We start from the raw sequence: 23,982 nt of genomic DNA on the forward strand, positions 1-23,982 counted from the left end.
TGATATATATCTTGTATCAAATTTAATCCTCGTATCTACTTTAAGATTCAGTTTCCTTCAATTTAACCAAAAATGATGAAATTTAGTATATTTTAATAATAATTGGAAAACTAAATATCAAGGATACTTGTCTCTTCTCCAAAGAATACTCCAGCATCTTAGCTATTTGTTTAATTTTTCTCAATATTTTTAAGCAAAACATTCATCACATTACGCTATTGCTATGAGTGCACTCGTAATTACGTTGCAGAAGAACTGTATCTCTTTAAATTGTTAACTCATAATAGTAGTTCTTCTTCTAAAAACGATTGACTTCCATTCAACTGTAGCGGCACATGAGTCAGAGGATATTTAAAATCATGTTGTTGTTTTGCCTCGGAGTATCAAGGCCGTTAGATTACAAGCAATGTAAGAACAAATAAACTCTGGGCAAAACAATATCGCCGCTACAGGCAACCCTCGAATGAAGACGAATTTGAATTTTCCGACTTTCCCCCGACCAGTATAAATAAACGGACGCGATCGCGGGCGACAATATCGAACAGTTCATATCGAGTATCAACGAGTATCAACGAGTATCTACGCGACGAACAATAACAAGTATTTATTCCGAGTTTTATATTTTGTACCTACGACTCACTGTACGTCTATCTACTTTTTTACTTATTTCGAATACATCTGACGGACTGCGACAGCAATATTTCGCTTTCGTTATTTCACGACTAATCCCTCACACAACTATGAGTCGAATATGTCAGTTTAGTTTTTATAACGTCGATTCTATCTTGTTGCGCATCTGATATCTGACTACTAGAACGCATGATTATCTAAAAGACCGAAAAATTTCATATGAATCGAATTAACTATGAACGCAATATTCGTCGATTTATTGTACAACCTATTACGAAATGCTGCCAATTGCAATCGACTTGCAACATGTAAAAGCAGGGGAACCAGGGGTAGGTACGCGTTGAGTCAATCTGATATGACGCAATTTCTATCACATCTGGCTAAAAGCGGCAATCTTCGCGCTCGTAACACCTACGGCCATTAATAATTCCTACCCGGTTCCTTTACCACGTGGGTTTTCTCTGTACAACTGCAAACGACCATTTCTAGAGGCACGTTAAGATCGCGGCTTCTGTGTGCGTAATGCAGTGGATGCGTCTTGGTCGTTGGTTGTCCGACTCTTGACTCGATTTCGCGACCGCAACTCGAGAGATATATCTCTCCCGATTTCCTTCCCTCTCGTTCCTTCCCTCGTCTCTTTTCGTTTCTTTTTGTTACTCATCCATTCCTCCGTCTCGCTTACCTACGGCTATACCGGCTCGTTCCCTCTTTCTTCTCGTCCCTCTCACCCCTTCCGTGGTTGTGCTGATTCTCCCTTCTCCTCCCACCCCGCCAATGGGACAGGGAGATAGCAGACCCCGTCGAGGAGACAACATAAAGATTTAAGACTCCAAGATGCGCCAATAAACATGCTGCGGCCGTGCAGTCAGCCTGCGCTTCTCTACTGCGTTCGCTTCTGTTCCGTTTCATTCGGTTCCGCTCTGCTCCGTTCCGTTCCGTTCTGTTCTGTTCTGTTCTGTTCTGTTCTGCTCTGTTCTGTTCTGTTCTGCTCTGTTCTGTTGTGTTCTGTTTCACAGCCAGCATACGGGCAACGCGCATGTGCATATGTGTGTATATATATGTGTGTACGTGTACATACGAGCACCGCTTCGTCCACCGTACACACGAGGATGCAGGTTGCCTCTCGTATGCACGTGGTGCCACTGCGCGGCTGCGTAACGTGCTTTCGAAAAGTGTCTCGATGCGTATGCAGATACGCGGCTTAGCATGAATAGTATCTAGATCCAGCCGTGGATAACCCGCAACGATACCGGCAGATCCGAGCGCTGAAGCTGGATTTCTACTAGAAATCGCCAACACCGGAAGAGCCGTTTCTTTTTTCCGTTACATAGAACCGGTAGAAAATATTTACCTGCGCAACATTTATACATAATTATCATTTTATCTTTCATTTCTTTTTTAACTCAAACTAATCTGTACGAGTATACATTAGCAAAGTATGCGCGAGGCCACTATTCACCGGCATGCAACTCCTCTTGCTCCGGACACTCTTTCATTTACCGCCCTAATACATTCATTAACGTTACGAAGATCGTTAAATGGATCTGCCGTCCCGTTCCTCCCACGACAAAATCACTTGTCCTTTAAAATCCATTCGAAACATCGTCCAAGTGATCTACGACTTCTACTGGAACGCGTCGCTGTCGCGGAGGAAGAGGCCTTCCGGATAACGAGACAGAAGTACACCTGCCGCGTTCGTAGAGGAGGCAGGACACAGGCTGAAAAGTTTTCAATGCGAGGACGGTCGTACACCGCAAAAGTAGTAGATCGGGACGTTGGTCGTTGAAGCGGCAAGAGGGAGTCAACGGTGGAACCGTTGCTACTGCTCCAGCTCCTACTTTTGCCTGTCCTCTCGCTCTCCTCCGGCCCGGCTTATTTATTCCTCTCTCTGTCACTGCCTCCCTTTCTTCTGCGACTTCTTCTTTATTTCTGTCCTTTTGCCCGTTTTCTGCTTCCGCAAACGACAGCCGCTTATTTATACCCCGTCTTTGCATCGCGCGGGAGCGAGCGAGGGCGCTTTTGCGTTTACTCGCTACTGCCGTTCTCTCTGCCGCTTCTGTGTTCCTCCGCCAGTACACTTTGGTTCTCTACCCTTTCGCTCTCGCTCCCTTTGTCGTTCGATACTCTTTCTCTTTCGCGTCCTCCCTCTCTCTGTCTCTACCTCAAACCGTGGCCGATCCGTGTGCTAGCGAAAACATCAACGGCCAGGCACTTTGCTCACGAACACCGTGAGATGCGCTCGATGCGAGAGGCAATTCCGCGACTGCATCACCTGTCAACGCGGCATCGCGTTCCAACAGGTCTATATTACATGCAGCATGTGGCTAGTGGCTACTCTCGGTAATCGCTGCTGAGCCCGCCACCACCGGCTAATTCGTCCAACGAGAAATTTATGACGGCTACCATTTTTTTCGATACGGACGCGTTGCTTAAGAATTAAGAGGCAGCGATGCTCGTTGTCTTTAATCTAATCCTAATGTCTTTAATCTAATTCCTTCAAATGAGTATTCTGGTTATTTATGACAGTCAACGAGGTTTTGATAGTTTTATCAGAGATCTTCTCAATATTCAATATATATCATTCTTTTCTTTAATGTGATTAATGGTTGTCAATAGAAAAAGAAAAGAACGAATGGATGGTCAAAGTGGTATACGTGCTAATTAAATTATTCTGATGCAAACAGTTAGAAGTTAATCTTTTCAATATGATTTATTACCTATAGTTACTCGGATATGATTTGACTGATTTAAAGTAAAATGAAAAGTTAGCAACACCGCGTGAGAAAGACACAAGTTGTAGAAATGCAAACTAACTCTGTTCCCTGGTAAAGTTCGAGAATTTGCATCATCTCTGATGAGATTCTTTATCAGAAAGCCGGATTTCGCTGAAACCAGTGGTGGCTTACGCAAATTGCATAATTATGCAACGATGAAATGTTGCGTTGGCTCTAGCGCGATCTTTTGATGCGCTGATTCCCTAGATCGTGAAATGTGACGCAATTGAGTGGATTTGACGTGATTCCACTCGAGAAGAAAAAAGAACAGTATCTTGACAGGTTCACAAGTTGGGAATTCCAGGAGAAAAATTTAAGAAAGATTATGAATTGAAGACTGATAACGTCCGTAGCTGATAAGGGAAGCTTAATTTTTAATTCATCGGCAAGAGGACTAAGTAAATATTTCTATATTTAACTCGCAACAAATGGGCGTGCTGCTGATATAGTCGATGCGTTGGCAAAATGGAACGCCAATCTCTCCTAGATGCTCTATATCTTCCGAATCAATTTCGATAAGCGCGTATCGATGACGCAAGGGATCTTTTACGCGAGAAAAAAGGAGCGAGTCGTTAGGTCCGATCACGAAATAGCCGAGCGATTGGAGGCGCGGTACGAACTATGGTTCGTGCTCGCCCCTGCTAAAGCTCCGAAGACCCGAACAAATAAATGCTGAAAAGAGGAACAAAACCGACATTATGTGGCATTAACATACAAAGTATGTCAGACCCGCGGTCCGCAGGCATAACATAGTATCGCGGCGTTCGCATACCCCGCCCGCTTTGCAGTGACCAGCAAGACGGGAAAGCATTGGAAAGAGACCAATCCCGAAAGCGATGTTTATAAAAGAGAGAAGAGTAAAGGAACGAAAGAGAAGGGTGAGAGGGAAAAAAGAGAAAGAGAGAGAGACGCAGCGAGTGTCGAATGTGCTCGAGTAGAGGCGATAGATCGTGTGCAGAATAGAGAGGGCAGAATGATGAACGCAGAAAGGTGTGCGTGCTGTGGAAAAGGAGCAAGGAGGAGGACGAAGGAGACAAAGGTAAAGAAGGAAAGGAGAGCGAGAGAAAGAACTGAAGGAGAGGAGAGAAACGTTTACGCTATCCGCAGTCCTCCGAAGTCCAGACCCATCCCGTCTCATCCCATCGTTTCGTTGTCCCCGTGTGTGCCACGCGGTGCGGCTTAACGCAAAAGGACCCACAGAGCGGGAACAGAGTAACAGAACGCGCAGGAAAGGGAAAGATCCGAAGGCAGCAGCAAGCCGGTGGCAAAACGAAAAATCGGCCCGCATATATCGAGCTGGCCTGCGACGACGACGACGACCGCGGTGGCGGCGGCTACGACGACGAAGTTGGGACACACACATAAAACCAAAGATTCCTTGTGTCCCCGCTGCCTAGTGGACTCCTGATCGGCTACCGCTAGCGATGGTTGCGAACTTGGTTAAATACAAGAGAGAGCCTTTTTCAAATAAACAACTACATACACGATTCTACATTCTTATATATATGTATCTTTTTTTTTTATTGATTCTATTTGTTATACTTTCTTTTTTTTAATTAATATCGAAAATTAAGTTATTGAAAACATAGATAGATTACAAGAACAAACATTCTGAATGCAAAAATTTTATAAAATATATTTAACAAATATATAATTTGAGAATTTGGTTGTATAAGATATATGTAATTAGAAAGATATCGAAAGTTTGTATTTTGATTTTCGAAAATGACCGAGTTTTGAATTTTATATAATTTGAAAATTAGCATTTTCAAATGCATCACAAGCGAAGTAAGTTCTAAAATTGCTAATCAATGTTAATGACTAATAAATGAAGTACTTTTTTCATTTTTTATAGTTTTTGAAGCAACTTTTTATAGCAACCGAATAAAAATTTTAATAAGAAAATTTTAATTACGTTTGACTTCAGTTTAATGCGATACATTGTAACTTTCATTTCGATAACTACGGACATTAACTATACATATGTATCTCTATTTAAGGAATGTCTCCTTCCAATTTCAAATGTTGCGCATGCCCAACGCTATTCACCGCCTTTACGCAGCTTTTGCAGTTTTGTGTTTACTTTTGTGCTCAGAAGCTACTAACGGAAATTTATACTTGTGTCTAAGATCCCATATATTCCAATATATTTACACATGTAATATTCTATGGGATGGTATGGGACCCTCGAGAGAATTATTAATTAAAAATTCGAGAAAATGAGTCAAATCGAAGTGTAATGTAAAACTCATTGTTCTAATTATGCTAACTAAATGTTTATTTTCATAAATATGCATGGAAAATCCAATAATTGACAAAATGCATTCACCTCCGAATGTTTACAAATGAATCAACAATATCAATTAACAATTTTAATAATTACTGTAAACAAAACAATATTTCTTTAGAAACAACTAAGCATAAATGATTTATATGTGTATTATAACGTAAAAGATAACTCAATATCATTGGAATATAAGCACTATTATAATTTGAATTACAGACATTTTTTTGATATGGACAAAAATATAATATTATTTCGTTTTTTTGTTAACATATATTAGGTAACCCTTTGAAGATAAAATACCACGACATTTTAGATGAATTTGGTATCTTGTAACCCAATATGAACTTGTATTAGCGTTGAATATTCTATTTAGATCTTCTTGAGGTAGAATTTCTGTAAGTAAAAAAAGCTTAATTGGATGACATGTTATTTACTTTATTATTATTACTGTATCAAAATGCACTTACGGCCAGGATCATTATGTGTTAATAATTGCACATCATTTTCTTTAGTGAATGTCTGCAAAGCTGGTGGTACAACACAACATGTAGCTAAACTAATTTGTACAATATTTGGCTTTATCTGTTCAAATAAAGGTAATATAGAATAAACACAACACTATAAAAGTAAACATTAAAAAAAAATATAAACAATGATAATTTTACATTTGCCCATTGAAATAGATCAATAAACATATTTGTGTTGAGATCACTTAAACCAACACTTGATAATTTGCCAATTTTCACATACTCTTCTACTCCAGTCCATAGGTGTTTCAATGATTCTAATAATTCTTCTGGACTTTCCTTGCTTGAATAAGCAATTACTAAAGATTCAATTGCATTTATATTTAGAAAACTACAAACTGAAAAGAAATTATATGCGACAGAACATTATTTAAAATGCAATCTGAAAATAAGAAATTATAGCTCATACCTTGATCTACTGCCTCTTTCAGTAGGCTTACATCAGGTGATGAAATAAATACCTTCACAGTTATCTTAACATCTTCTCTATTGATATCTTGCAAAGCATTGTCTTCTACACCTTGAATCTGAAAATAAGTAACTTTTCATTATAACGATACATTCTTTAAAAACATTAAACAACAAATGAGAAGTGATCATACAATTATTGGATTTTCGCCAGTGCCTTCATTGTTTCGCAGTATAATTTTTAGCGTTTCAATTAACTGAAAAACAAAAAGATATCTTTAATCTATCATAAATATAATATTTTACTCAGCTTTAATAGAGACATAACCTCGAGAATTATGATCCTGATTATGATATATGGAAGACTTAGTTCATAAGTTTTATCATTGAAAATTCAAAAACTGACCTCATCTGTAGGATTTTGACTTGCTTTTGCTTTTGCTTCATTTAAGGAAAGTATATTTCCAGTTCGCACTAGTATATTTTGAGATAACATAGTATGGTACAAAATCGCAAAGAATGTTAGCAAACGCGTTGCAGATGACTAACTAGAAGTATTACGAAAACTAATGACATAGATCGTAATCGACGATCACTTGCTTACGATGAATTTAATCGTAGATGACGTGGCTGACTAGGCAATTTTAAATCTAGAGATAATATCAATAAAATTCCAGCATGAAAGAATTTATATACACACATGCATGTGGCTTTCTGAATTTGTACTACAAACATCATATTATTCGAGTCATTCTTAAAGTTTGTTAAGCACGAGTTGCTTTCAGGCTATCTGCGCAAAACTGCACTTGTTAGACAGTCATAATTACGTAATTAGCATTCTAGAATTACAGATTATGTAATTGTAAACAGTTGCCTGGAACATATTTCTTTGTATAATTATATATACATCATATATGTATATATAATTGTACATATATTTATATGATGTGTGAAGTGGAATTTGAGTTTTATAAATTACATTATGCAATTATATGTTCGAGCATCATTATTACAATCATTTATGATTAAATTTTTGTATAATGAAAGTGATATAATTTTTTTAACAGTAAGAAGCTACCAATTTTATAATTTTTTGGAAATTTATAATTTTGTTTACGCCCATTACAAATTCTAATGTACACACATCGAATTTACATTTTCAATATGTGTAGTTCTACAAACATAAAATGCAATGTTAGATTGATAGAATTCAGTTATCGAAGTAAATTAAATAACACATTAAATTTTAATTACGATATTCTTATTGCAGGCATAATGTATAGTTGGTTTTGGTTGGTAAAATACAATTGGTGGTACTCAAAAATAGACTTAAATCAAGCAATAAGATTAATAACATAGATACGGTATTTCATTGGTACCTACAGTATCTACGTATCCACTTAATATATTAATAAAAATTTTAAGTACAACAGATAGCGCGACAGTCGTTGTAATAGAAAAATTAAAAAACCACTCTATAAAATGGATGCATCACGGCTATCGGTGATGTGCAAAAAATAAATACATTCTGCTTAGCATTTATAATTTACTGAAGTCTATGCAGTAACAGAATAGACTGTAAAAAGTAAACTTATTAATAACAAAATTATAATTGTGCGATAAAAAATGCCTGCTGACATACTTGGATATATATATGCCGCTACAGTAGCGGCTGGTGGTGTACTTGGTTATGTAAAAGCCCGTAAGTTTATATACTATTAAACATTATTATTATTATTCTAATAAACATTAAATACAATTTATTTATAAAATTATTTGTATCATCTTTGATTAATTACTTTTCACATTTAATTCTTTATCATATAATTTTTATTTATTAAAGAGCAATTAATAGAAAATACTTCCTTAAAAAATAAAAATTATGTAATTTTTTAAAGAATCAATTCCTTCTCTGGGAGCTGGACTTATCTTTGGATCTGTTTTGGGCTATGGAGCTTATCAAACTTCTCAAGATCCCACAAATATTAGAGTTTCTATAGCAGCAACTACACTTCTTGGTGGAATTATGGGTTATCGTTATTATAATACTGGTAAAATAATGCCAGCCGGGATAATTGCTCTACTAAGGTACTATTTTATATAATTATCTTGTATACTTGTATTATATATAATAATTATGATAAAATTAAATTCTTTTTTAGCTGTTTAGTATTTGTGAAAACTATTGTAAGGTCTTTTACTGCTACAGCCCTTATTAATGAAACATTAAGTAAAGAGAGTAAGACAACATAAATATAAATGTTTCTGATAATTCCATAATTTTTATTTTATTGTCTAAAATATAATAAATATGCATGTATAGAATATACATAACATAGGTAGTTTAAGGTGAGGAACAATTAAATCTATAAAAAGGGAGAAGAAAGTAACTAAGGTAGACTGTACTGTGTGTATTGGATGTATTGTGCTGGATGTATTAACTGTGGTACTTAAAACGGTTGACCTGATGAATGTTAGGAATTTAAATATTGTGAGTCTGAAACCCAATGCTTGAAACCTTTTTTGTTGTATAAAACACTTTCCTTCAGGAATAAAATTTATGTTTGTTACAGTACACTATTTGTTACAGTTACTTGAATATATTTATTTCAATAAAGTTGTCTTAAATGTTATTTAATGTTGAATTATTATAAATATATTGTTAAATAAAGAATTGAGATAATTATTGGAATCTATATTTTATTTCTATTTTAATTTTGTATCTTATTATACAAAATAAACGCTTTTAAGCCATTGATATCTGCTGATATTATTTTGGTAGCATTGAGTATTGACGTCACTTAAACTTACTCTCTTAAATTTTGTTATTTTTATACACGTGTGTACCTGTGTTATTTAAGCAGTTAATTAAACTCTAAATCCATCTGTATCAACATAATGTTGGTGATGGTGGAGATGTACTGCATATTATGAAATAAGTATTGCATACAATGGAACAGATATTCCATATTCCTTACTTTATAACATACATTTGAAAAGTAACAATTTGTTTCCTATACGTAAGATCATAGAAAAATTCGAATGTATCGTAACATAGATTGTGAACTTAACATTTACTGCTCATTGTGCAATATTACGTTATAAAGTAAAAATAATATACACAGAAGGGTGACATATAAAGGGTTTATGACAGAAAAAGAAATATTTCATAAAAATAGATAACGAATATAAAAAGTGACGTCGACATTTCAAAGGACTCTAATTTATCCCATCAATTAAAATCACAAAATAAATTTAATATATTTTGTATTGATGTTTTGCATACGACAAATATATACCTACAATATTTCTAAAGATGTTATTTTATTTTATTAATTGCTATTAACTCATAGTAAGTACAATTTTTTTTTAAGTTCTATTCGTAATTTATTTAAAACTACATAATCGATTGTATACGATAATCGAAGTATGTGAACTCGAAGTTCGAGTTATAAAATCGACTACGCTCTGGATTGGATGCATTTACGAACCTTTCCGGGAGCTCCTGCTCGGTGTGGCGTGTCCGTGGGAGGAAGTTCTGCGGTTTTACTAGGTTTTGCGAGTTCTTAACGAAATTAAATACGATTTACGAGTTATTACGATTGGCGCGTTGATGTTCTTTCGTAACTCGTAAGTTACGATTGAATAAACGAATGTTCTTTCTCGATTCTTTTAACGGGGACTTGGTCGCGAGAAAATTCGACAGGCACTGGTCGCAACACGAACGAAGCTTCAACCTTCATCGATCGATTTGACTGATTTTTGAGATCCAGTCACCGAAAACTTCCATCATTCCGTCAAAAACCGAGTGCCGACCCGCAGGGTGGCGATCATTTGATAAGGTACGTGTAAATTCACATTCGATATAATCTTCACGAATGCATGCATACATCTTACAGGCCTGTCACGTGAAAATTTTAGTTAACGATGAGTCACTGTATGGTCCTTGTTGAATTTGTGCAAACTTCCCGACATATGATATCTTTAACAATAGATTAAATATTTTTCCAACAGCGAATCACGTGTTCTTTCATTTTCCTTATATGATATTTCCTTATTGTGCAAAATGTAAGATTTTCCTTTGTAATCTATGTACATTATTATCTACTAGACTATATAGTAATTTCGTTAATTATTCTTATCTGTCTTGTAAGTGACGTTAATTGATTTGAATCCAAATTATTCATTCAGTACAATAGGCATTAGCACAATAGCAGAACTTATTTTGCAAACATTATACCATCTTGCTATTTGGTAGCATCATGTTTGCAGAGCAGTTTGTATTTCGATGCTATGTTATCTTCAAGCTAATACTACTTAACTCCGTCTGATATTTCCTGTGCAAACCAGTAAAGTTGTAATGAAATGTATAAATTTTATTCGAAATTTTGATGTATCAGTTGAAGAGCTTTTCATTCGAGAGTGATAATGTAAATGTCAATATGTTAACATTCTTCTTTAAACTGATTTTTTCGTACTTAATAATAATAATGACGTAATTTCGAAGTGATGTATACTTAATCTGAATTATTTAAACAATATGTTACGTTTATTAACACATATTTTTTAATTAAAATGTATTACATTGTTTTAATTTTATTTTTTATAATTCATTAATTTAACATCAAGGTGTATATTATCTAAATATCTTATTTGGTTATTTAATCATTTTTTGCATAAATTTCTTTTAGGTTCTCTAGAAATTAAGTATGTAGAATATTGTAAATTTATGCATACTGTGTATTTATAATAAAATATATTTATGATTTTTATATAAATAATTATTCCATTTTCAAACAAGTGTGTTTTTATGCTGATTAAATATATATATTTAAAATTGTTAACAAATTTCGTGACATTACATAAGTTCTCTAATGCTTTGTATTTTTTTTTTTTTTTTTTTTTTTTTTTTTTGATGAGGAAGTTTATTACTTAGAAATAAGTAGTACAGACAGGAAAGTAGTAGCATACATAATGTACCAAACACCTGTATTTTATCTATCAATATTTCGCTGAGATGTTATCAGTAAATGTCAAGTGATTTTGACAAATGATAGTTATCTATAATTTTAATAGCATAGCATAGATTAAGTATGGTATTTCCATGCCCCCAATGAAGACTTGATCTTTGAGTGGCGTGTGCATTACCCCTCCATGTCCAATTGGATCTCTTTGAACCATGTATTTCTTGGCCGTCAGATAAGCTTTGTTCCATGAAGTAGACTTGGTACCACGCAAAGCCTGCCTGATAGTACTTATCTTTCTCGTATAAATAGTGGCCCAAATAGTTACTTCAGGTTCAGTATTATATTGTACTCTTGACTGTCCGTTGCACTTCTCCAATTGAACACATTTTGTGTCATTACACAAAAGAGAAGCATAATAATTTTGTAATTTTCTCTGTTTGTATTAGTGTTTTTTCCAAATTATTATAAACATAGTTGTTTTTCAAAGTTTTTGGTGCATTCAAAATTTTATGTCAGTGGTTTTTTGCTTTAACGTGTTATAAAAGCTACGAGAATTACTTTTAAACGCCAGGTCAGTTACCAAAAATTCTTTTTTTATAAATAAAGATAAGTGTGATAATTATATTTTTTTACATAATTTGATTAATTAATATTTATTTAATTTAAAAAGGTATTAACTTTTATAAAAAGTTTATTTAAGTAAAGTTTCTTTTTAACAAAAATTAATGTAAAATTTATATAAATATCTTGTTTTCATATAAAGTTCAGTCCGAATCTTTCAAGTATCTGGAAAGAAATTCATATAATTATTATTGATAAAATTTGATAAGATAAATTTGGGTCTATAATAAAATGTTTGACATGTGGTACTAAGTGTATTCATTCATACTAAGAGAATTATACATAGTTAATGAATTTTAAAAATAAATAAATTGTATATATATACTTTTTCTCTATGTAAATAAATATCAATCAAGAAAATGACAATGCTTTAGTATGTCCATGAAATATCCTAATATTTATCTTTATATTGTAGTTACAGTACACGTAATATTTGTACTATAGAAAAAATTATGTAAATATTGAATGAAATTACGAAACTATAATTTCTTTTAGTAAATTACTTGGTATACAATTTATTACATTATCATATATTCCTATTTTAAAGCTTTCTATATTTTTGAATAAATAAACTAATGTGTAATAGAGCAGTTCTTTCGAAGTATGACCTTAATCTACAGATATTGATAAAGATTATACTTGACTATTTAAGAGGTTCTTAACTTGATCTGAAAATATTTTTTGAAACAACTGTTGCAATATTTTTATTTGAATTACCTATAATTGAGATGCATTTGAAGCATTGTTTGAAAGAAATTTATTAAATTAATAAAAGCAATAATGTTTTGTTAATAGTGAAATATTTTATAATGCATTGCAATAAGATTCAAATTTCTTTATATATAATTGCCTTATTTTGTTTAATAAATATTTTAATACAGAAGTATAAAATACTAATGTTGTAATACTTATTCTGTTTGTTATAGGGTTCTATCTACAATAGGCTGGTAGGCCAGTCTATTGGTGGGTGTGTAGATAACTGCGGCAACTGGAAGTTGGCCCTGAACGCAGAGCCCCCGTGGCTTTGCTAGCACCCCCATAGTGATCTTGTCTTAACCCGCTTCCTCACGACTCACCCAATTCTCATTGACAGCTGCCTCGTATGTATCATTTAATATGTTCTGAATAAATAATCAAATGTATGCGATTTCTATGGTCTAATAATTTTTTAATTTCAGTTTGCTGCCTAGCACCTACAGAGTATTTATAAAAAATTTACAAAATAGTCAATATGAAGGTAACAAATCTGGATGAACGTATTCATGTTTTGGACAGTGCGTCAAATGTTACGACCGTCATCAAAGACATTGCACTGAGTGGAATGCAAGAAGAAGCTTTTTATGTGCTTGACATTGGTGACATTGTACGTAAACATCAGATATGGAAGGAAAAAATGCCACGCGTCAGCCCTTATTACGGTAAAATAATTATTATATATTTTGAATTGTATTCCATTTTGGATGAAAAAGTAACCAATTGCATTACAAACTTTCAGCTGTAAAATGTAATGACAACTTAGTTGTGATTGAGGTATTGGCTGCTCTTGGTATTGGTTTTGATTGTGCATCAAAAGTAAGTAATCTGATACTTCGTATTTTATATTGCATCTTTGTATTTTAAATAAATAGTCTAATTAAGATTTTTATCATTTGCTGTTATTTATAGTCGGAGATTAATAAAGTATTAAGTGTTGGAGTAGACTCGTCGAGAATTATCTTTGCCAATCCTGCTAAGCCAGCATCACATATCCGTCATGCTGCTGCTGTTGGAGTTGATGCTATGACAGTAGATAATGAAAGCGAGTTACATAAGATTAAGAAACTTCATCCAAGTGCCAAGGTAATAAAAATATTTCGTTTGTCATTATTTTCTTCTATCTTTAGTTATAATCTTATCTAATCCACTATTCTTCAATATTAGGTTGTTATTAGAATTCGTTGTGATGCAGAAGTTGCTCAGTGTCAGTTAGGCATGAAATTTGGTTGTGATCCCATATATGAAGCACCCAATCTTTTACGTCTTGCGCGTGTTTTGGGACTCAATGTCATCGGTATTAGTTTCCATGTTGGATCTGGTTGTCAGGATCCACCTGTATTTTATCGAGCTATACGCGAATCCAAGATATTGTTTGACTTAGCAACTGATCTTGGTTTCAAGCCATATCTACTAGACATTGGCGGTGGTTATCCTGGAAATAAGGGCACTAGCATTGATAAAATTGCTAATGTCGTTAATGATGCACTCGACGAATTCTTTAATAGTATGTAACATTTATTTGCATTATAATATGTTTTACCCTATTTTTATAATTTAATTATAAAGTTTATTTACTTATAATAATTCTCAGCCGATGCTGTTCACATAATCGCTGAACCTGGTCGTTTTTATGTTGCCTCGGCATTTACTCTTGCAACCAGTATTCATAGTAAGCGTTCAGTGCGTGGCGATGAAAATTCACCAAATACGATTACGCACAATATGTACTACATTAATGATGGCGTTTATGGCTCTTTCAATTGTCTACTCTATGATCATCAACATGTAACTCCAATACCTCTAAAGGTAATTATTTTAAATTATTACTATGTTTGAAAATAGTTTGTAAAGTACTAAATTATTCAATATTTTTAATATTAAATGTCCTAATATTAGCAGAAAATTGTTGATTCGTTCTTAATAGTAAACATTTTGGCATTAACAGAAAGGTTGTGGAAAGATGATTCCCTCAAGTATTTGGGGACCAACTTGTGATGGTTTGGATCAAGTTGTAGAAAACGTTATGTTACACGAAATGGAACTCGGCGATTGGATAATTTTTGAAAATATGGGAGCATACACGTTACCGGTTGCTTCTCCATTTAATGGATTTCCTGTGCCTAAAGTTCATATCGTCGCTGATGAAACCATTTGGTAAGTTTTAGATTGCAATTATTTAATGTACTTTCCGATTGCAGTCATATTATTGAAATAATGAACAAAGTTTTTGGTTGTTACATCTTATAGGCATTTGTTAAAAGACGCTTTGCCTTTGACCGAAGAGCATTTTGTTATTGGTAATACTCCAGCTAATTTACGGCTTGGTCTGGATATTGGTGGAACTGATACCAATGCATGGCATAATCCAAACATTGAACTGACATCGACTGAAATGTTAGCCGACGTTACTAATCCACCAGCAGCATACATTTACGATTACCTCGAAGTTGATCTTTAAATTAGCGCAGGCATACTACGATAACAACAAATATGTTAAAACAGCTACTCCACATTTGTAGCGAGAAACCACATCTTCATTTTGAACGTAGATATTATGGTATAATTCGAAACTAGGTTTTTTGTAAGGTTTGTGATTTTGCATTTTATATTTATCTTGACGAGTTTGTAGGCGAAAAATGTAATATTATTTCCGCTTCTATTCCAATGAAAGCTTGGAGCGTTACTAATATTTGGTGCCATCTTTGAAAAGCTGAATTGTTTATACTTTTTGTTTTTGTTAAAAGACTAAAAACGTGCAAATTATTTCAATTAATGCAGAATGTGCAATTGCTGCTAAATAATTAAAGAGTAGAATGTATAAATTAAAGTCAAATCTTCAAAATTGATTTATTATTGAAAAATATTTTCAGTACTACCGTAGATATTATTCTACTACATGACATGTTAAAATATTTTCGTAGGAATATTTATATATGCTTTTAGAAATAGTTTTCCTCATATATTGACTTCCAAAATATTCAAAATAATGTTTATTGACCTTTTCCATGGGTATCTACGATTTGCACGTTTAATATAGGGAAAAGTTTCAGGTTATTTTTATATAAATCATATAAATATGAGTTAATAGAAAATTTAGCTAACAAAAATGGTAATTTTAATTTTCGCAATCATTTTTATGAACGATTGACGTCCATGCTTATGGTAAATAATGTTTTATGTGGTTTTTTGATATTAATCTCAAATATACATAATTTGTATGAGATATATAAAAAAAACAAGAGTAGTAGCCTTGTGTAAGGGTTTAAATGTCGAGACATTTATCTATATATATATATATATCTATAAACTATTCAAATAATCATTGTTACTTAACACATGATTAACAAAAAGTGAAGAAAATGTAAAAAAAAAGTTACGAGGGAAATGTAATGTAGCATTGAAGGTGACGTACGTGTCCAACATATGTATAATGATATAAGCACAAAAAGTTCACTATCTCTCTCGAATTAATTTTGTTCATTTAAAATATCAAAAAAAAAAAATATAAACTCTGTAGGATTGTTAGGATCTTTAGGGCACTGAGGCAGCTGTCACAGAAAGAAAAGATAATTAGTTTCTTATTAATTATTACTCTTATTATATTATATGTCGACTATTATTATTGTTAATTAATTATTATTAACGAATAAATATATGTAATGAAATATATAAAATCAAATCAATGTGCTTTCAGTTCTTATTTCTTCTTCGTTTCGTAGATTTAGATATCGGTTGATTGATATACACTACGTGTGATTCAAAGATAAATACGGTTTTAAGAATATCTAATCATGACAACGACTGACATGGAATTATCATGGAATTTATTGAAATTAGAAATCTTGAACACTTGAAGTATATTATCGGCCAACGTATCAGCTAGGAATAACTGATTATAAAGTTTGTCGACCAATAACCTTATAAAACTAAATATGGAAATGTGTATATACTAAATTTATCATCTTGTAACATTGACACGCGCGTAAATTATCTCGATTATCGTAAGTAGTTTTTATTTTTATATAATTATTAATTTGTGCTATGCAATCGCAGCATTTGCATGTGCATTTAATACTTCATTTGCCAATCTCTAATTTATAATCCAATACCATAGACATAATGTGTAACACATAGATCGGTGATACAATTTGATTGAACAAAATAAGTCTGGATAAGTTTGAAATGTTACTTATCTAAAACTATAATTGATCGCTATATAAATACTTGTATCTCATCCCATTTTTATTTTTTATTTAGTTCAAATAAGGAACACATCCTATAATTAAAATGGCATATACCATTTTTTAAATGTATTTAATACGTTAACAGTTTTTTGTATAATCATTGTACCGTTGTAAAAACTCCGTTATGAGACAGAAACAAAGAATTACGGTGTAACCGCGTTATTTCCCTAATTCAAAAGTCAATGCTGATTGTCACAGACTCATCTCTGATTCAACAATCGAATGATAAAAAAAATTCCTCTTCTTTTCCTCTTTATCAATCTCGCGCTGGGATTATTTCTCAGAAGAATAACTCATATTTTATTCGTAGTTATAAATAAGAATTGCAAATGTATATTTTCCTTATTTTTATAAGTGTCGTGACGCTTCTGAAGCGAATCTAAAATAAAAGATAACCAATCAAAGAAAGGATATATTCCTTCGAAACGATAATTGATAACTTTGTTGCAATTCTCGTTTGGAAGCCGTGCTATCGAATAGGAGGAGAGTAAATGATTCGATTATCGAGCTATTGATAATCATTGTACTTGTTTAATCAAACATCTCGAAATACTTCAATGTACAATATGTATATACTACACTGGAAGAGTCGAATTGTGATTCGATCCGAGATTTGGACTGGTCAAGGTTTTTGGACAGAGTTCACACGGACAGTTCGAACAGTCACGATCTTCGCTGTGCATTGTGAAAGGCGTACTGTTGTTTTGCTTGCAATGCACTGTCTAACCGGATGGTTGTGCAACAATTGCTAATCTTTTCATGTTTTATATTTATTGTTTCCATATACTAAACGCACGCTTTTTCAATATCGTCATTTCGATCTTTATGGAAACAACTTTCGATGCAATTGAACGATTACCTCATTAGGTGAAAAATGGTTTTATTTTTGGTTAAGTTAAATAGCCAAAAGTATTTACATCTTTTGCAACAATTGCAAAATTGTTTCCCTTAAATTTTTCATACATGGAATCTATCGTTTTGAGTAATGTAGGTAGATATCATTTAATGTAAATACATATACATATGTATGTAACTAATTGTAAATATTTTCGTGTAGTAAAGAAAGAAAAGAAATATATATTTTTATATTTACGATTGTAAAATATGAATATGTTTTACAAGAATATTTAAATCTACAAATTTACTACGTCAGTTAATTGGGATTTTAGCATAATTATTAACGAGTTATAATTTATAATAAACAATCATTCTATTTCATACATATATACATATGTTTTTATAAATTTTCTTTTTTTTTTCACTTTTTAGAGTCAGGTCTTAATTTTCTTTTACGGATTTAGCGATTTTCCTTAAAGATAGGAGTAGACGAAAAAAGATTGATTTATCGATATTTATCGAGAGCGTTCCTATACTTTGGCCCTGGTTAATTATAATAAATGATCTTGATATAATTTATCGCGCAGCTTATGAGTTAAATGGAATCGTTAATTGCAGCAATTTCAGTGTGATTTATCGACCATTCTAATTTTTTATCTTCGTTTCTTATTTTAAGGCTTTAGATGCCGCTACCTGCGAGATAAGATCTGTGTGTGTGTGTGTCAAAGATCGATGACAAGACATCAATTGCCAGACTTTTATAACACTGGAACCGTGGTTACGGATTAGAATCGATTTCTTTGTAATTCGAAGAAAAAGCCGGTGGAGAAGAAAAGTTGATGAATCACTAAAGTGGATACTGGAGGATTACAAGATTTCTGTTTCTCACTGTAACCAGTAGGAAGGTGAAATCCTTTGCGAAATCATTAGTTTTCGATTTTGCGAGATCTCGAGAGACGATTGAGTTGAATGGAGGAGCGTAACGGTAATAACAAAAAACGATTACTTTACATCGATACCTGGATAGGTTGCAAAAAACATTTGTCACAGACGTCAACATGGCGGAACAACTTTTTGTGTAGCCAATAGTATTTCATTCTGTCGAGATATTAGTGCATGATATTGTTACAGATTTTTAAGTGGTAAGTAGTTACATGATGCAAAAGATTCAGATTTAATGATTTGAAGATACAACAGGAAGCTATATTTCTAGAAAAAAAAACTAGATTAAATATATCGATATCTAGGTTTAAGAAACTTGGAGTATCGAATAGTCTTGTGTATTGAGAACAATATTAAAACAAAGGATTTTGTAAATTGTCAACGTTGTCCCTGCTATTTTATTTCATTGTTATTCCCTACATTTTCTTCGCATAAATATTTTCTGAAGCAATACATTATCGAAAACTCAGCAGATTAAAATGCGCGAAAAATTCCTTACGATTGATTAAAATTAATTACACGAAATGTTATATCGAAGATTGGGGTTAGGGACTGTAGTAGATATACGACGTAAATCAAGCGTATACAACGTGCTTAGTTTCGGTACGTGGATAATCAAGGAGCGCAGAAACAATATCAAGATCAATTACGTAAAAGGAACAGAAAGAAGAGGCTCCGAGATTTCTTTTTATTTCATATGTATAAATACAGCACCAACGTGTATCGTGAATGACCCACACTTTCACTTTCGTAATTAACACAGGTATACCCGCGCTTCATGTTTACCCGCCAACCGGCTGGAAACAATATGCGGATTTCCCTATGGAATCAGTCCCGTTCACGGATAAATAATTACTATTTTCGCGTGGAGTTTCGTCGAACGTACAAGCCAACAGCTCCTAAACCACAGCCGTCTCCGTGAGTTTTACGTTGTGGACGGACGTCTAGCTGTGATATCCGGTCTCGCACGCGCGCACCGTACGGTTTGTTCCGGTGTGCAGCTGCTGTAATCGCGGTTTCAAGTCCTCCTCCGAAGCCTGGCATAACATATAATAACGACTATGATACAAGTACATTCTACAGACGATTTCACTTTTAGCCAAGAGGCTGCATCCTCGTCTCACCGCCAGCGAGGCAGAGTGTGCCTGCCTCTTCGTCGAGCACGCGTTCGCGCGAACCTTCCTTTCTTCTCTTTCCTTTGCCTTCGTTGTATCTCATACTCGAAGAGATTACGAGACCGTACGAACGATAATAATGCCGCTGTACACGCTGGACCACCGTGTACCAACGTGTAATGTATTCTTAAGAATCCTCGCATGCCTACTTACTTACATACAGATATACATACTAACATAGTATATGTAGTCTCGAAGTGTAGTTGGCGTCGAGTTACACGCTCTCGGCCACCAAGAGGATATATAGGTTCACCGAGTTAAAACAGAAATTAGGAGCGAACCGTGTCCCCTTTCTCTTGCCAAGCCAAGCGTGGTATAAAATACTTTCCCTCTCGCGAGGCGAGTCAGTGGCACGGCGAAAGAGCGAGCAGGAAGGAAAAGGCAGGGGCAGCCAGGCAGCTGTGGCTCGCAAACGGAAAACCGGAAAACTATCGCTTCTAATCAAGAGCCTCGAGCGTTTCCCTTCTACTTTGTTCTTTGTCTCTCGCTCTGACAAGACCCGTCATCCCTTTTTGTTCCTCTCGTATTTTACATTTCAGTTCAGTGGAAGATATGTTTTTTAGTTCTGGATCGCAGAATGGTTAGATGTTACATCCGTCAAGAGTCAAGAGCCTCGAGATTTGGTTCGGACAAGTCACGCGAAGTGTAGACACGCTTCCGGCCGTGTAGTCTGCAATTTCGTTCCCGCAATCGTTTCCTCTCGGAGAACAAGACGTCGATCGGCGTGACTCGTCCTTGCGAGGGAGGATCTGGTCGGAAATGTATCGTGGGAATGGAGAGTGACTGATAATTGACTTAATTGTTTAATAAATTGTATAAATATAGAGGCGATTGAGGATAGCTAAATGTTTTATTTCTGTTCTTGAAAGAGGAATATTTGAAGAAGATAAGAAAGTTATATAATACATTAAAAAAAAAAATGAAGAAAAATAATCTGGAGTTCCCAATAATAATATTCTTCTCTATATAAGTAATAGAGTTATTTGTTGCTAATAAAATACCAATTTATAACAGCTCCTAAAACTGTTCATTTTATATTTAAATACTGATACTCGTCATAATTTACTTCTCGCCAACGAAAAAAGAAGGAAGAGACCGTTTTATTCCGGACATCTCCAAATATTAAATTACCAAATGCGAAACTATTCTCTTTTTTAAACTAGCGCGAACGAATGTTACTCCTTTAGAAATTTTTACTCCCGGCGATACAACGTACTGTTCCGAACAGAAGATCAGAAAGAAAATTTGTCGACGAGTTTCTGTTCTCCGAACCGTTCGCCAATCGGTAAATTTGCGTAACACCATGAATATTAAAATGTGGCAAACGTCGTTCCTGGAAGCGCGAAAAAACATCTTCGATCATAAACCGTAAATCACGCCGGAGTAACTCGAAACAAGTATAAACGTCCACTATCCTCGACTATCTTAGGTACTCCGGGTACTTTCTCCGTGCATATGTACGGTTTCTTCTCTCTCTCTCTCTCTCTCTCTCTCTCCCCTCTCTCTCTCTCTCTCTCTCTCTCTCTTTCTCTCCCTATCCTAATTAATTCTAACAGAGCCAATCGATTGTAGAAAATTAGCTGGTTCCCGCAAAAAGAATTCGTCTAACGAATGGCCAGTTAAGGAGAGGATCTAGCTGCTCGGGACGAAGGAGACGTCAAGCGTAATCGACGCCGGAGGAAACGGCGATCGAGCGTGATCGTTAGAGTCCACCGGTCTCCACCGATATCGATAGCGTTGAAAGGGGATACAGCTCAAGAAGGACAGCCCCTCCTGGATCACGGCGACTTTCCCGATTTTGAAACGAGCCAGGTCGGCCAGTAACGTACCGACCCGAGGCGAGGAGAGCAACCTTCTCTTCTGGTCTCGACGGTGTGCACGCACCGAACAACCGTGCGCTAACAATCACAATCGCCAGCAGTGGCGAGTAGTCCCCAGTCCCTGGATCGTTTCCCCACCTTCTGCTTTTGCTACCGACGTCGACGGGTATCGTCTACCGCAGTTAGACCGAGTCCGCTCGCGCATTCGCATTAATTTCCAATCCGCGGTGTGTGTTCTTTCGCCGGCCTCTCCTCTCCGTTTCGTCGTCGGTCCATCACGGTCTTCTCGAGAAGCGGGATCTCGGGTCTTTGCCGACTTTCGACCATCATTGCCGTGCGACCGTTATCCGTTATCCGCATCCTAACGGGGCGAATTAACGAAAACGGTACCGTCGACGGAAAGAGATGCCCGTGGATTCGAGCACCGTGGAAACGTCCCGCACGAGAGGAGAAGGAAACGCGTGACACGCGCGTCTCTAGCAATCTAATTGCTTGCCGAGACTTTTTCATCGCCCGTCTCCTTCGTTGTCTTTGAATACAAAAATTGAAAGAATTTATTTCGTCGCACGCAAAATTTTCGTCCCATGAGAGGAAGAGTGGAAAAGGGATAGGGAACGACAGATTAGCCGTGTCGCAGGATACTTGTATATCGTGTAAGGACACTCTCTGCGGAGATCGAGAAAGAGAGAATATCGAACCGACAGCGAAAGTGCACGTCTTCCGTACGTGCACAGGATACATGCACTTGTGCCAGATATCCAGGCGCGAGCTTGCTTTCCGCGGGCAATGCTGAAAAACTGGAGAAAAGGATCGTGTGCTTTGCCAAGTTGCTCTTGTAGCTTTTGTCGTTTAACCTATTGACGTAAACGTTTCATTTAACGACAGTGGCACTGTGTGCGTGTCAGACACGGTCGATAAAGAGATAGACAGCTAGGCGACTCGTCTTTCTGTTCCTGTCGACAGTAGTCGATTTCGTGTTCTCCGTTTAAAGATACCGGTCGGTGAAAACAGTTAATAAGAAACTTGAAAGGTGAACGCGTTCACGGCCTTATAGGATTCACAGGTTTATCTTAGTGTCAGGAAGCGGCTATTTCGTAGCCATTGCCAAACGTAATTCGCGGTGGCAATAGACAGGTTTCTTCTTTTCAGTCTGTTGCTAGAATATATTTGTCGTGCTTGAATTTAAGGATATTTTTTATAGCGCTCTACAAATTATGATCAAATAGTTCTAATAGTAGTATACATAGATTAAGCTATCATTAATTAATTATTTTATTATTATTATTTGTTATTAGTATCTATATAAATGACACTATTTTTTCATGTACGATTGAGATATTTTTGTTAAGATAAATTAAAAAATCTATGTTGTTTAAGATATTGAAAATTTATGAAATTAAGATTTTAAAAAACGAAATATTTACATTTTTATTCGAATGCCGTTTGAAAACGTTACATTCTCAGATCAATCGATAACACATTGTACCTTTTACTACAAAAAAAGTAATGCAAGCTGATTTTGATGATAGATTAATCATTCGTTATGATTTGATTAATTAATGTCAGGCTTCAAAATTAGTTCAATTAGAGCATGTTTATTACTTTCGAACTCGTGTTAAAGAAAATCTAATTTTATATTTAAGAGAAACCATTTATTCCTAATTTCTCACATCCTGCTCTATCTCTTACCTTTAACGAGTTAGTACAAACATTATAATAATAAATCTTTAATTCAACGTTGCATATAATTTTTCAAATCTCGAATAAGATTAGAATTTATCCATTCTTCATATTGATTCAAACTTTCGATATAAAATTAAAAAGTATCTCAGTATAGTGCTGTAGGAAAAAATCCGTCGATATCAACAACTTTGAAAGAATAAACTTCAAACAGAACAAAACTTCGATCGTTTTTCACTTTGTAATATCTTCCATTACAAGCCCGCGTTTTGTTTACCTAGGCGTCCTCGTACTTCGTCAAATCGGCGATGGCA

At 34.7% G+C, this 23,982-nt stretch overlaps 4 protein-coding genes across 12 annotated transcripts in view; 3 read left to right on the plus strand and 1 right to left on the minus strand.

Annotated features, from left to right (window-relative positions):
- Positions 1-5,664: 5,664 nt before the first annotated feature.
- LOC100649719 (glutamate--cysteine ligase regulatory subunit) lies at positions 5,665-7,497 on the minus strand. 2 transcript variants are annotated; one of them, XM_012319080.3, is made up of 6 exons: positions 7,327-7,497; positions 6,821-6,883; positions 6,628-6,745; positions 6,357-6,556; positions 6,159-6,273; positions 5,665-6,084 (listed from the first exon to the last, which is right to left on the minus strand). In XM_012319080.3, exons 1-6 carry the CDS (start codon positions 7,330-7,332, stop codon positions 5,939-5,941), a joined length of 648 nt encoding a protein of 215 aa, XP_012174470.2. In that variant the 5' UTR covers positions 7,333-7,497; the 3' UTR covers positions 5,665-5,938. The 2 variants fall into 2 exon arrangements, with proteins under 2 accessions (XP_012174470.2, XP_003402709.2); XM_003402661.4 differs by having other exon boundaries at positions 7,033-7,496.
- Positions 7,498-8,090: 593 nt separating this feature from the next.
- LOC100649832 (transmembrane protein 14C) lies at positions 8,091-9,201 on the plus strand. Its single transcript, XM_012319081.3, has 3 exons — positions 8,091-8,328; positions 8,525-8,714; positions 8,789-9,201. Exons 1-3 carry the CDS (start codon positions 8,253-8,255, stop codon positions 8,877-8,879), a joined length of 357 nt encoding a protein of 118 aa, XP_012174471.1. The 5' UTR covers positions 8,091-8,252; the 3' UTR covers positions 8,880-9,201.
- Positions 9,202-10,106: 905 nt separating this feature from the next.
- Positions 10,107-19,375, plus strand: LOC100649606 (ornithine decarboxylase). 4 transcript variants are annotated; one of them, XR_007224477.1, is made up of 10 exons: positions 10,108-10,468; positions 13,141-13,314; positions 13,393-13,632; positions 13,710-13,786; positions 13,880-14,053; positions 14,135-14,474; positions 14,562-14,776; positions 14,916-15,124; positions 15,218-16,971; positions 18,728-19,375. XR_007224477.1 is itself a non-coding variant. In XM_020867857.2 (9 exons), the coding sequence occupies exons 3-9, from the start codon at positions 13,446-13,448 to the stop codon at positions 18,732-18,734; spliced, it is 1,209 nt and encodes a 402-aa protein (XP_020723516.1). In that variant the 5' UTR covers positions 10,107-10,468; positions 13,141-13,314; positions 13,393-13,445; the 3' UTR covers positions 18,735-19,375. The 4 variants fall into 4 exon arrangements, 3 of the variants coding, with proteins under 3 accessions (XP_020723516.1, XP_012174474.1, XP_012174473.1); XM_020867857.2 differs by lacking the exon at positions 15,218-16,971 and having other exon boundaries at positions 10,107-10,468; XM_012319084.3 differs by lacking the exons at positions 10,108-10,468; positions 18,728-19,375 and adding an exon at positions 10,942-11,056 and having other exon boundaries at positions 15,218-16,535.
- Positions 19,376-22,161: 2,786 nt separating this feature from the next.
- LOC100649950 (A disintegrin and metalloproteinase with thrombospondin motifs 4) overlaps positions 22,162-23,982 on the plus strand; it is an 82,241-nt gene continuing 80,420 nt past the window's right edge. For 3 of the 5 annotated variants that reach the window (XM_048406942.1, XM_048406938.1, XM_048406939.1), the window contains exon 1: positions 22,162-22,641. The gene's annotated coding sequence lies outside the window, so the exon portion shown is untranslated. Of the gene's footprint in view, positions 22,642-23,000; positions 23,019-23,103; positions 23,123-23,982 lie in introns of those variants that run through there. The other 2 variants (XM_048406940.1, XM_048406941.1) reach the window with 2 other exon arrangements.

Source organism: Bombus terrestris, chromosome 6 (genome assembly GCF_910591885.1).
Source record: "Bombus terrestris chromosome 6, iyBomTerr1.2, whole genome shotgun sequence".
Classification (NCBI taxonomy): Eukaryota; Metazoa; Arthropoda; class Insecta; order Hymenoptera; family Apidae; genus Bombus; species Bombus terrestris.